Source organism: Raphanus sativus, unplaced genomic scaffold (genome assembly GCF_000801105.2).
Source record: "Raphanus sativus cultivar WK10039 unplaced genomic scaffold, ASM80110v3 Scaffold0506, whole genome shotgun sequence".
Lineage (NCBI taxonomy): Eukaryota > Viridiplantae > Streptophyta > Magnoliopsida > Brassicales > Brassicaceae > Raphanus > Raphanus sativus.
Genome location: NW_026615824.1, coordinates 1 through 13,809, shown reverse-complemented (window position 1 = coordinate 13,809; position 13,809 = coordinate 1). Strand labels below are relative to the sequence as shown.

The 13,809-nt window shown below is 39.0% G+C and overlaps 3 protein-coding genes across 3 annotated transcripts; 1 reads left to right on the top strand and 2 right to left on the bottom strand.

The window, feature by feature from the left end:
- Window positions 1–217: 217 nt before the first annotated feature.
- On the bottom strand, window positions 218–5,700 carry LOC108820097 (uncharacterized). The gene is made up of 3 exons (XM_056997091.1): window positions 3,915–5,700; window positions 2,337–3,759; window positions 218–2,174 (listed from the first exon to the last, which is right to left on the bottom strand). The coding sequence occupies exons 1-3, from the start codon at window positions 5,698–5,700 to the stop codon at window positions 218–220; spliced, it is 5,166 nt and encodes a 1,721-aa protein (XP_056853071.1).
- An 801-nt stretch (window positions 5,701–6,501) lies between these two features.
- LOC108820098 (inosine triphosphate pyrophosphatase-like) lies at window positions 6,502–7,619 on the top strand. Its single transcript, XM_018593078.1, has 5 exons — window positions 6,502–6,596; window positions 6,899–6,930; window positions 7,035–7,150; window positions 7,253–7,328; window positions 7,510–7,619. Exons 1-5 carry the CDS (start codon window positions 6,502–6,504, stop codon window positions 7,617–7,619), a joined length of 429 nt encoding a protein of 142 aa, XP_018448580.1.
- Window positions 7,620–8,263: 644 nt separating this feature from the next.
- LOC108819361 (probable pectate lyase 15) lies at window positions 8,264–11,799 on the bottom strand. The gene is made up of 6 exons (XM_018592377.2): window positions 11,575–11,799; window positions 11,184–11,246; window positions 10,631–10,714; window positions 9,225–9,971; window positions 8,996–9,134; window positions 8,264–8,918 (listed from the first exon to the last, which is right to left on the bottom strand). Exons 1-6 carry the CDS (start codon window positions 11,682–11,684, stop codon window positions 8,697–8,699), a joined length of 1,365 nt encoding a protein of 454 aa, XP_018447879.1. The 5' UTR covers window positions 11,685–11,799; the 3' UTR covers window positions 8,264–8,696.
- Window positions 11,800–13,809: the final 2,010 nt, after the last annotated feature.

Here is a 13,809-nt window from a genome sequence, read left to right as displayed (position 1 = left end):
TACTTAAATTAAAAAAGAGAAACTGAAAATGTTTTACAAGCCAAAGCCCATTAGCTTTAGTTAGACCCAACTCTTAGTTAATACTGAATCACATAAAGAGCCCACTACAGTCCAAAATAAGATTAGAAAAATAAGCCCAAGAATCCTTAGTTGAGGTGTTTCCTCGGTGATCATGAAAGATCGAGAGAGAACTCAGAAAGACGAGGAGCGAAGATGGTCAGGCAAATCGCACCCAGCTCTGCATCATTGTGGAAGATCTAGTCGGATTTTCAGTCCTGAAGCTTTGTAGTTTGTTCCTCATCTGCACATCCAACAGTTTGAAGATCTGTTCATTAGAGCGGAAGGTGTTGGAGTGGAGCCTACCATTCCTCTCATGCCAAAGCCAGTACATCGTTGATTGCCAGGCGAGGAGAGTTAGTTTCCTTTGCGTTGCCGGTGGAGGAAGAGATAGCATCTGATTGACCGTGTCTGCCCAATCACGTTGCGGAACGAGCCGTAAGCGATTCGCCACTCTACTCCATAAATCATGACTGTAGTTGCACTCAAAGTAGATGTGATTCCTTGATTCTTGCGCTGCATTACAGAGTAAGCATCGATCATCCACTTGAATTCCCCAGCGACGTAAACGGTCTCTTGTAGGAATTCTATCCTGGATCACCAGCCACACATGGAATGCTTGTCGTGGAATAGCTCTAGAGAACCATACAGCAGTGCTCCAAGGTACATCTGGTTTCGGTTCCCTAAGGTAGTCATACAGGATACCAGTTTTGAAGCTCTCTGACCTCTGTCCATTTATCTCCCAAATGTAGTAGTCCTGATTAGGCTGAAGTTCTATTGTGGTGATGTAGGTGTAGAGAGAGAGTTGCTGCTCAGAGCGTGCAGGAGGAAGCCGCCAGACTCCATTCCTACAGAGCGATGCAACCGTAGCAGTACGAGGGATTCCCAAACCAGAGCGAGAACCTGACAAGTATGCATTCAGATCACCAAACAGTGACCAATTGTCACTCCAGAACCGGGCCGATTCTCCATTCTGAAGCATCAACTTTAACAGAGGGAAGACCGTCTGCTTAAGCTTTAGCAATTTATTGACAAGCCATGAGTAAGATTGACGCGGTGGTGTAGTCCAGTAGTTGCTTAGCTCGCCTTTGAGTATGACCTCCTTGAACCATTGGACCCAAACCGAATCAGGCCTGAAAAATAACAACCAAACCAGACGCAGAGAGCATGCCTTGTTCCAGGTTAGCAAGTCTTTGATACCCAGTCCACCTTGCCTTTTTGTTAGTACAAGGGTTTCCCAAGAGACCCTCGCTGAGTTGTGACCTTCAATATTTCCCTTCCACAGGAAGATACTACAGAGCGAACTGATGCGATTTATACAAGCTTTCGGGAGGATGAATGCAGAGCACCAGAAGGTAGTTATGCCCGAGATAACCGTCTTAATAAGTAGAAGTCTACCAGAGAATGATAGTGACTTGACTGACCAAGAGGAAAATCGCGATTTAATTTGATGCAGGAGTGGCTCACAGTTCGTCAATGATAGTTTCTTTGAGTTCAGTGGAACACCCAAGTAGCGGAAGGGGAGGGATCCTAGACACATGCCAGTTGAAGCTTGGATGGTGTCAGTTTCTTCAGAGGAGAGGCCAGACACAAAGAAACTCGTCTTTTGCATGCTCACCGCCAGACCAGACCTTTTCTCAAATTCACTTAGCACCTGCAGTACTTGCTGAACAGACTGGATTGAACCATCTATAAAGATCAAAAGATCATCAGCAAAAGAGAGGTGGGTAAGTTTCGTTGGGGCACAATTCCTGTGGTAGTTTAGTCTATTTTCCCTTGCAGCCTGATTGAACATATGAGATAGACAATTCATAGCTATTACAAATAGATAGGGGGATAGAGGGTCTCCCTGTCGCAACCCACGTTTCCCTTTGAAATAGCCATGAACTGATCCATTATAGCCTATCATGTAGGATGGAGTGCAGACACATGCTTTGAGAAGTCTGATGAATCGAGAAGGCAACTGAAGTCCCTGGAGGCATGAAAACAGAAACTCCCAAGAGAGGGTGTCAAACGCCTTCGCTATATCCACTTTGATGGTAATACACTTCTGCCCTGAGTTCTTGTGATAACCATTAATCAGTTCTCCTGCTAGAGTAGTATTTTCCACTAATAGCCTACCCCTCACAAATGCCGTTTGACTTGGTAGAATGAGTGTAGGCAGTAGTGGTTTTAGTCTCTAGACAAGTAGCCTAGAGAGAACTTTATATATGGTATTCAAACAAGCAATAGGCCTGAAATCAGTTATTTTAGAGGCACCAGCGAACTTAGGGACTAACGTAAGTATTGTGGCATTTGATGTTGCAGGCAGGAAGATAGAAGCGAAGAAGTTCTTTATAGACACCAGCACTTCATTCCCCACTGAGTCCCACGACGCTTTGAAGAAGGCAGAGGTTAACCCGTCAGGGCCAGGCGCCTTATTGGCGTTTAATCTGAACAGGCATGACTTTATCTCTTCAGAGGTAGGGAGAGAGAGTAGCGTAGTCACTTGTTCTTGTGAAGGCGAGAAGTTTATAAGTTCCTGAAACCATTGGGGGTGGGTGGAAATCGCAGGAGGATAGTAGTTTAGAGGCCCCAAGACTGACTGGAAGTGATACACCGCATGCCGACTCATACACTCCGGGTCTGTAATCCATTGTCCATTGATCGCAAGGAAGGCTCTTATCGCATTGTAGCTTGCTCGAGTCTGGCAAATCCGAAAGAAGTAAGTGGTGTTCAGGTCCCCCTCCTTTAACCAGTTGATACGCGACTTTTGTCTGAAGTATATTTCCTCTATCACCCGCAGGAAATGCCACTTCTCATGAAGTTCTCTTTCCGCTTGGAATGTAGCCGTCGATGGGTTCTGCAGAGCCTGCACCTGCGCAAGTTGAAGCAACCGGTTAGTCTCTATCACTCTCCCCTGAATTTTTGAATAGTTATTACTGATCAGGAGCTTTAGGTCACTCTTTATCATTTTTAGTTTCCAGAAGAGTTGAGTGAGCGTTTGACAAGTGTTCCCAGCGTGAATCCAAGCTTCCTGTATTAGCTGAGCGAAGTTCGGGTGCTTAATAAGGTAGTTGGGAAATTTAAAAGGCTTAGAACCAGCTGAGGGTAACTTAAAGGCAAGGTCTAGGATACAGGGTGAGTGGTCAGAGAATATAGGTGGTAGGAAAGTGGCTAAGGCATGGGGGAAAGCTGATATGGAGTTTGAGTTGACCATCAATCTGTCTAGCTTTTTAGTGATGGGGTGGGAAGGGCAGCTGTTACTCCAAGTGTGATTAGTCCCAATGAATCGGAGATCAAATAATCCCATCTGAATCATACTGTCACGCATCAGATACATTTGGTTATCGAGCCCCGTGACTGATGGGTCAGAGTGCTCAGACGGGTGACTGATTTGGTTTAGATCTCCTCCTAGTATCCAGTTAGTCGTATCCATATCCAAACTAGCTTGTAGATTGATAAGCTCTGCCCAAAGATCAATTCTGTCTGCACTCAAGTTAGATGCATAGACAGCCGTGTAGTGGATCGGCTGGTGATTAGGGAAATCAATCTTACAAGTTATGCTTTGGCGGCTTTGGCATAGGATAGTGACTTTTAGGGAAGCTCTCCAGATTAGGATAATTCGACCATCAGGATCAGATAAGTGATTTGAGGAAAAACACCAATTAGGACAGAGTGAGGACAAGATAGGGCTTAGAGAGGGCTCTTTGATATGTGATTCTAGAATAGCTCCAAAAAGTGGTTTATTTGAGTCTAACCAAGAAATAAAAGGTCTATGCTTAACCGGGTCATTTAGGCCACGGACATTCCAAAAAAAGAGTTTAACACTCATTAAGAAAGGTTTGAGGAGTCCTCCGAAAGACTGGAAGACCCACCAGGAACGAAAGAAGCAGGGATAGTGTTTAGCAAAAGAGGAGAAAAGGGGTTAGATGATAGGATATTAGATAGAGGGAGAGAGCCAGAAATGGGAGGGTGAAGAGAAATAGGACGGGCAAAAGGGTTTTGATTCTCTGAACAGGGGGGAGGGGATAAGGTAGGAGAGGAACGAGATCTTTTCAGGGAAGGCCTTTTAGTATGGGTGGGGGTTGAGAAAGAAGGAGGAAGGTTGGGCGACGGTTGGGTAGTAAGATGGTTTAATGGGGGCTTTAAAGGTTGAAGGGATGAATTGTGGCTTGGAGGAGGAGCAAGGGAGTTAGATTGGATCTCAGATGGGGGAGGGATGGGAGAAGAAGGAATGGGAGGGATGGGGGTAGAGGAGATGGGAGGGATGGGTTTTGGAACAGCAGTCCTCTGATTAGGAGTAGAATCACCAGAATTGCTCTGCTGCTGTTGATTATTTTTCTTTTTCTTTGCAGGAGTTTTTGCAACATAAACTTTTTTCTGGGCAGTAGGATCATCACCAGGAGGGGGAGTATAGAGCAGACAATTTCGCACTATATGACCCAATTCATGGCAATGAGAGCATGTTGGAGGGACCCAAGGGTAGGTGACCAGGACCTCCACCACATCACCATTCTCTCTTTCGAACTCCACAACCGATGGAAGAGGAATAGTGAGATCGACCTCAACCTTTATATGCGATATGGTAAGGCTTACAAGGTTTTTGGTGAACTCATCCACCTCTTTTGGTTCCCCTACAAGTCCTCCAATTAGACTGTAACCTTCTTCATGTCTCAGGTCCAGGGGGATGTCGTGGAAGTGTGCCCATATCTTGATAGCTTTGAGCGGGGGAGTTGATCGCGAGTGCACTGAGGACCAAAGGGCTGTGTGGAACATAGAGTCTCCCACATACCAAATGTTCTTATCCAGGATCTTCTGCCTCAGGTAATCACTGGGAATTCGGACCAGAGTAGAACGATTTAGCGGGTTGTTGTGTATCTCCAGTGGCTTTCCTTTTCCCCACATGTAGTTAAACACACTCTGAATTTGACTAAATGGTGGGGCTTTACCATTGAAGTAACAAATGACGAAGTCCTTGTGAATTTCTGCTCCTTTTTGAAAGACCGAGTCAGGGATCGTGATTCTTGGTCTTCCTGATGCAGCAAAAGCCACAAGAGCAAGTATGCGCAGAGTTTTGTTTTCTGAGGCTCTAATTCGTTCAACCAGAGAAGGGGCTTTGTTAACAGTAGGGGTTACAGGCTCTTTTTGGTGACTAGTTTCAGGTGTGGGTGAAGGCAAATCCTGCAACTGAGAGGAGGGAAGGCCCTCAGAAGCAGTAGAGGGTTGGGGGTCTATTGCCATGGGAGTTGTTTCTGACTGAGGAGGGTTTGGGTCTGTGGAAAGTAAGGGTTTGATGGCTTGGTTAGCAGTAGGGTACTGTTCATGAACAGTTTTAGTAGGCTCAGATCCAGAATTTTGAATCACTTCTTTCACCTTTGCTGTTTCCAGAGAAGGAGATTTTGGAGCTGAGGTAGTGGAGTCAGGGCTTGCAACAGCTCCTGTAGTTTTAGGACCCTGCTTCTTGCGAGAAGATGAGGGTACGGTACCAGTTGCGGGAGTAGTTTTGGAAGCGGATAAGGGAGGGAAGCTTTGGGGAGATAGTGGTGAAGATGGATCTGGAGGGTCAGGCGGGATTAGGGGAGGGTCAGGAACTTCGCTAGCTGCAACGGACGACGGATTCAGGCCGGGAAGACGACCAGGGACGCTCCAACAGTTCTGCATTGGTTTCTGTGTCAGAGAGGTTTTAAAAGAAACTATTATTCGTGACTTCCTAATATGAATTGTATGGTACGATTTTGGTTTCAGTTGAAATGTACAAAAATTAATTTATTAATTGCAATTTGAATGCACAGATTTATTTTTTAGAACTAAAAATATTTTTTTATACAAGATAGTGTCTACGTTAGGTACGTTTATTTGTAACCGAGAAACTAAACTATATAAAACAGAAAAAACTAAAATTAAATTGAATTTTATCTAATCTATTAAAAGTGAAGTACAATTAGTATTTAATCCTGAATTTTTTTAAATATTTACCAACATCATTTATTTTAGGATATGGAACTTTTTTTTTTGAAGTTAGACTCTGTTTGGATATTATAAATCGTCGGATGGAGTTTAAATTGGGATTTTAAAGTCTGGGTGGGTTTGTTTCCGATGTGTATGAACTTAAAAATGAAAAAAAAAACTTATATGTCCAAAGTTGTTATCAAATAATTTATTCAAAATAAAATAAAAACTAAATAATTGTTCAAACTTTAGTAAATAATTGAGCAAATTTAATATCTTTGAGACAAAAAAAAAACTGGAACCGTAGCCAGAGCTGAATGAGTAATTCCCTGGAATTTTTAAAATCCAAATTACATACTACAGGGCCATACATGTAAGTTTTGTTTCTTCATTCCTTTCTTGATGACGCACTTGTAAGTCTCCTTTGGGCTTTGTCTAATGTAAGAAGGAAAGTTTACTATTTTTTTAATAATTTGCAATAACCTATTGTATATGTTCTTTGGTCTTTTATCTATGAATCTGATAGATATCAATTATATTTACACGGACTTGTCTCTATCAGAATCTTTCATGATCAAGTCTGAGTTAATTAGGTATGATTGGGATGGGTAAGGGAGGGCTTGTCTTTGTTCTTTGAGGTGGATGCTAACTTGTGTGAGTGAGCAGTCAAATAGATTTATCTTACGAATGTTTGATAATTTTGTTGGATTGAAATGTAGAAGAGACCTCTATTTTCTTCACTTACTAATTTACTATTTTCATATCATCACCTCTTGGAAATCAGGACAAGGCATATATATTTTTAAGTACCAGTCCATATAAGATTGAATAAGTGTATGAATAACTGTATTTGACTTGTATAGAATTTTTCTTTGTAGCACTTTTGATCCCTTTTCCTGTTTTTCTGCAGCAAGTGGTTTCTTGAAAAGATGGGTCATGAAGGTTTGTAATTGTCAAATGTTTCTCTTTACTTTCTTACCTAAGCCTTTGTTTCAAGTAAGTCGTACACTGGTAACACCGAATCTTGGGTCCTGACTCATGGCCAGGTTTGAACAGTGTACTGATGGCATATGAAGATAAATCAGCTTATGCATTGTGTGCAATCTCTTTCCCACACGGTCCAGGTGCTGAACCTCGTACGTTTTTAGGGAAACTCCATTATGTATCACCTCTCTTTTATGATAGTTTCTGCTCCAGCTAGTCATATTTTTTGTTATTTTTGTTAGTCATCAGAGTTTGATTATCTTTGTGATTGATGTTTTAGGGTAAGATAGTTCCAGCAAGAGGACCATTTAATTTCTGGTGGGATCCAGTGTTTCAACCGATGGGTATGACCAAACGTATGCCTCTGATATCTGATATCTCCCACATAACATTGTACTAAACCTCGTTTTTTCTTACATAACATCGTACTAAACCTCGTTTTTTTTTCAGGATAGAGGTCATGGTGAAAGGTAAAAAGACTGATGATCGGTGTTTTCTCTTATTGTTATTGATTGTAGTTATGCACGAATGACAAAGAAGAAAAAAACAAGATATCACATAGGTACAAGAAGTCTTTAGCAATGTTGAAATCTCACTTTAAGGAGGCTGGCTATGTGTTCCAGACAACAGATGGTGATACCATTTAAAGAGAACCCGATCATCATTTTCTCCAGCTTTTGAAGATTCTTATTCTGTTTTCTAAGCTCCTTTGGAGATATCAATGTTGTTGTTTTTAATTGTCGGTTACAAGTAGACGGATTGTAAGACATCGTTTTGTAGTGCCATTTTTTTGTTAATCTATTCTAAGCTCTTTCTGGAATATCAAATTAGTCTTAGTAAAAAGGAAACCAAGGAAGGTACGGCCTTGTTCGGTAATATCGTTCATGTTGTTCATTAAAAATTCTTGACGTTGAGACTCGAATGAATCCCATAATATTAGGAGATGTTTCACATGAATTACCATAATGTATTTATGAGAAAACAACCAGTCTCATGATGGAAGAGGTTACAAAATGGATCCGAAAAGAGTACATAAAATCCAAACTTGTAACGTGCAGAGCAAGGAAAGAACCATCTAACCTCTCAACTGAGAAGAAAGAAAGATCTGGTTCAACTGTTTATGGGTTTGGTTTCACATCACATGTTAGTGTAAAAGAACCATTCCCTATTTATTTCACAAGTGTTTTGCTTTAGAAGTTGGGGTAAAATTCAAAATCAATTATATCACATCCAATTAAGTGAAACAATGATGCAGAGCAACACAAACCAATAAAAACGTAAAAAGACAAAGGACACTGCAATCAAATCAAGAAATGCCTTTCAATCGTCTTTTGTTACAAATTTTGCTTTAGTATGATCACTAACTTGAAAGATAAACCCAAAAACAGAGTCTAGAACTCAAGGGAGTGAGATCCATTAAAACCAAAGGGACCTTAACAACTCCAAATCCAAAACCAAACGAGAACTAAATCCCATAAGAGACTTGTAGACCTAAAACGAAAGAAACCTTTGAACAACGCTTCTGTGCTTGCTCCTCTCTGTATTCCCAATTTTTTGTAAAAAGAAGCAAGCCAGAGGTTGACAAATTTCTACCACCGGGAAGAAAACAAAGTGGTGATATGACCTGACCCAAAACGAAACGATAAAGAAGAAGAGCGCTACTACTACTACTTTCTATTCACTTTCCAAAGATATGGGAAAGGGTTAGTTAGAGACAGAGGGAACTAGCAAGGCCTGCCTTTGCGGCAACCTAGTGCTCCTGCAGTAGAGGTTATCGTGTGGACCATTGATGATGGTTTAGCTGCTAAGCTCGAGGCTCTTCCGTAGCTAGCTGAAGCTTCTGTTCCTGATGCCCTGAAGAATGCTCCATTCAGTAGAAGATCTCCTTCCGACCTCCAGTTCCACTTCTTCCAATCATCTGCATCTGTCCCTACTCTTTTTGTTACCTGTTGGTACACATTTTAATTTGGTATAAGAAGAACTATACAACACCTTTACTCTGTTTCAAGCAAAGAAACTGAACCTCCTTGGCGAAACGATCCATGGGAGCAGCATATCTGTTTCCTTGACTGTTGATGGTTGGCTCTGCACTTCCACCAATTGCATACATCTCCCAGTGTGTGTAGTCGTTGTTAACCACATGGAAATACCCATGTCTGCACCTGCAGTTACACAACCAATTTCTACTATATCAGAACAAGTGTGGGGATAAGTCTAAGAAGCTTCAAACAAATAGTAAGATTACTACTTACCTCGGCATTCTCTGAACCAATCCTTTTCCAAAATGGTTGTAAGCAATGGTCACTTGCATCACCTTGTCTTTTGTGTAGGAATCACTGTGGCCTAGCAACATCACCTCATTGTGGTGTGTGAAGTGGTTATTGGAAACGGTAATAGCAGTGGAACCCATGACAGCGTCAACAAGTCCATCGGCACAGTGAGAGAGAGAGTTATGATCAATCCAGATATGAGACGATCCAAAGATAGAGACTGCATCACCATCAGCCATTGTCCTCCAACCAAAATGAGATGGGGAGCTTCTAACCATTGCGTTTCCAGTAGGTATGCAATCATGAATGTGAAGACCATGAATGATAACATTGGTGATAAACTGGATAGTGATGCAAGCACCATTGGCTATATGGACATTGGAACCACGACCATCAATGGTCTTGAAACTGTTCATAATCAGCTCCTGTTTCAGCTCAATCACCATGTCTCTCTTGAACACGATCCACAGAGGCTCCTCCTGGATAACGGCGTGGCGTAGAGTTCCTGGTTTGGGGTTAATAACGTCGTCATCAGTGGGGTCAGTAACAATGTAGAAGCGTCCATCACGACCACCAATAGCGTTGCGTCCAAAACCAATCCCACAGTCGGCGAGGCGTTTACGGTTCTTATGCCAGTTATGGTCACAACGCCAGCAGTCATCGATTGGATTACCGGTTCCACAAGAGAAGAATCCAAGCTTTCTCCTTGCTGTGTTGTTATGTTCGCTCCTGAAAAATCAAAGCTTTGATATATCAATCACAACACATCGAATTGAAAGTTAGGATCTTTTTTTTACCCAAATGTACATGTTGTTAAAATATTTCAGCAGCTTTTTGGTTGGTTTTTGAGGGTCTAAAAGTGGTTGCCCAGTAAAAAAAATCGAAACTTGATGTTCTATTAGCAGGGGAAAAACCAGCCTAAAATTCAAAGATGATAAATGCCAAAAAAAGACGGTAGAAGCAGTTGCCAATTCCCCCAAATGAAATTTTAATTGAAGACAAAGTTAAACCAAATAAAAAGTTACTATAAAACAAAACAATGTCCGTGCAAACTCTGACAATGCGAGAGGGCGTGGTGAAACGACAATGTGTCAGTTTGATGCAAGGGATGTTTGCATGTCTGTACCTATCTACAAGGTTAAGTACTGTACTTATTTAAAGAGAGAGAGAAAGAGGACATAAGTTTTTTTACGCATGAAATAAAACTTTTAATAAAGATTTTTGTTGAATACTCTTCAATATTCCAACACAAGTTTGTTTGCTTCTGGGTTCTCTAGTTAAGGTTTTATGAAATGCAATTTACAGAGAATTAGACATGCTTTATTCATGAGCAAAACTAGAATTAATGCATTGACACTGGAGAGAGAGAGAGAGAGAGAAAAACTGACATCTGAACAAGCGTAGCGACTTCATCAGCGACCCTATCTGGATCACTAACCGCGTGTTGTTCATTCAACTCCACACCTTTAACCCTGCACAAATGACGCGACCAACCATAAACTTTAATTATTAACCAACCAAAATTATATTTAAAAAAAAATCATCATTTCTCGACACGTGTAACATCTGAACACGCAAGTAAAAACCGATGTATGTACACGCGAAAGTAGAGCACAAACTGGATGAGGAAAATGGCTGAGAAACTAACTTATCATCACGATAAGTATTTACTGACGTGTAATATATGATAAAGACTAGAGAGACAGAGCATGTGCGACGATGAACGTATAAAAGGGTAAAAGAAACGGTTAACGGATCCGAGGATCCTTACACAAATCAACGGCTAGGATTCTTAGTTAATTATCCACTTTTTGTGTTTATTTTAAAAAGCAAACAAAAAAGTTAAACCTAGTAGCGGTTAAGCGCGTTTCATGTTTCTCGGAGCGGCGGCAAAAAAGGAAAATAAGTGTGAATTTGAGTTTTGTTTCCCTCTTTTTTTACCTCTTCGCCGCCATTATCGAGCTGTTGTTCTCTGAGCTCTGCAGCTCCTCTGTTTTCAGCTTCCTGGGGAAAAAAAACAGAGCAGTTATTACCGAATCTGAGTCAATACTCACACATCACTAATAAAACAATGAAAAATCGAAGATCGTTGAAGAAAATACAGATTAAACAGAGACTTTAGAATGGAGAAGAGAAAAAAAAAAACAGGACTCGTTAAAAACAGATATGAAAAAAAAAAAAAAAAACAGATATGGAAAATTTTCAAAAACCTTAGTAATGCAGCTTTAACAGAGACTTAAAAACAGTGCGGAAGAAGAACAAAAAGCGAGCTGTATCAGAGGAAGAAGGTGTAATCATGGCGACGAAAAGTTACAGAGAGAGAGAGAGAGACCTGGAGCTAGGGATTTCAAGCTTCCGGAAAATCGTTGCGGTGAGAGCTAAGAGGACGAGGACGAGGACGGCGAAGCAAACAGAGGTCAATTTCTGAGAAGACGACGCCATTGAAGAAGCTTCTTTCTTTTCTCTCTAGGGTCTTTTTCTCGGAAAATAAAAAGCTGCGAGAGGAGAGAGAAGGTGAGAAAAGCAGGAGACGAATGACAGATTAGTGCACAAGCTCCAAGGTAACCGTCTCCGTTATATATACACAGATATGAAACGTTAACGTTGCCGTTAGTTAGTAAACGCCGCTACTTAACCGGCAGTGAAGTTGATGTTTACGCAATTTCGCAACTTTCACCGTCTGTGTGTCTCTTCTTTTACTCTTTACCGTTTAGTCCCGTAATTCTAACGCCGTAACTCTGAACCAAACTCTCATAACTGTAACCGCCTCATGTCTCATGTGCATATTCTTAACTAATGATAATAATTATTTAAAATCGAACGATCGATACTTACACTTCCGCATCATCGGATTTTATTTACTCTCTCACTAACTTTGGTTGGGTCTCCCTAATCGAATAGTTATTATCTTGATAGTTTAGATAACATTCTATAGTGTAAAACTGTAAATTAACTTTGGATAAAAAGTGGAAAATTATGATTACTCTTTTACTTTTACAAAGGATTTAATGATGTTTGTGTGCGTGGTAAGCAAAAAATATAACATATACTCCTTCTATTTTATATTGTCAACTAGATTCTGACCCGCCTTTTTATATTAAAGAGAGGGTATATTTTTGTTTTAATTTTTTGAGAAACTTAATTTTTATATTATGTTTTTAATATATTTGTAATTAAACTTTTTTCAACTGGTCATGATTTTTTTTAATACTATTGATATCAATTTAAAAATTCACCCGGGGGCATACACTTGTTTTTCGTAATCATATGTCCAATGCCCGTTTCTTTATAATATATTATGTAATTTTTTCTTATATATTAAAGAAATTTAATTTATATGTTTATGTATAATATTTTAAAAACTATTAGTAAGAGGTTTTGATAATTGTATTAAATTTGTGATGTTTCATAACTACACTTGTGTCATAGCCAATTCCCACATTATTTTTTACTTTATTCCTAAAGAGTGATTTTTTAAAAAATAGTTATAATTTTGTTTAGTAATAAAATATTAATTAACAGAAAATTATATGTTTTTCATTAATTTTTCATAATTTGATTGCATAAATAATGGTTTACATAACGTTACAATAATAATTTGTCATGCAATTAAAAATGGGTTTTGTAAATTTTGACCCAATGTAAGAGGTGTATAATTAATAAATTTATTTGATATAAATTTTGTTTTTTGCTTGTGTATCTACATTTAAATGTTACAAAGAATGTTATATTTGTGAAAATTATTGTAAACATTCTAGTGGAAATAGTTTTGATTATTGAATATGTAATCAGGTTTTAGAATGATATGCAATATATTTGACAGGAATTTAAAGTATATAATCAACTTTAATCAAAATTAAGCTATGTTTTTGCATTTATTAACATTTTTAGTTATTAAATTAATTAGTAAAAAATATTTGTACCCACAAAATGATTCGAAATTGACCCGAAAAATTAGGGTTATGGATCGGAGTAGACCTGACCTATATTTTCGAACATGCCATAAAGTGCTATATCCGAAAAACAAACATCAAATCAGATCCGCACCAAGAACAAAATAAGTATACAAACATATAAATATATATTAGTTATAAGTATACTTATAATAATATTAATATTGAAATTAAAATTACAAAATCAAATAAAATTTTGATGCTATCCGCACTTTTTCTCATATTTATTTAATTTTAGTTTGTGTTTGATTAATTATGATAATATTAAGTGTTTTTAGTTATTTGATTAATATTAATTATCATAATATTAAGTAACGATTTTGATCAACTATTGATTTACATATGCAGTTATTAAGTGACGGTTTCATGATATCCCAATTATTATGCAACTGAATGGTGGTTACATCCATTATATATATTTTGATATTGTTAGTATTTTTTAAATACATATCAAATAATAGTTGGACACAACATTTTATCAATTGGTCATACTGCTGTTTTAATTGTATTAACTAGATTTTGACCCGCCCTAAGAGGGCGGATATATGTTTTGTTTTGTATGTTTTATTGAAATTGCATTTCTAAGTGTATGCTTTTTTGTTATTATATATATA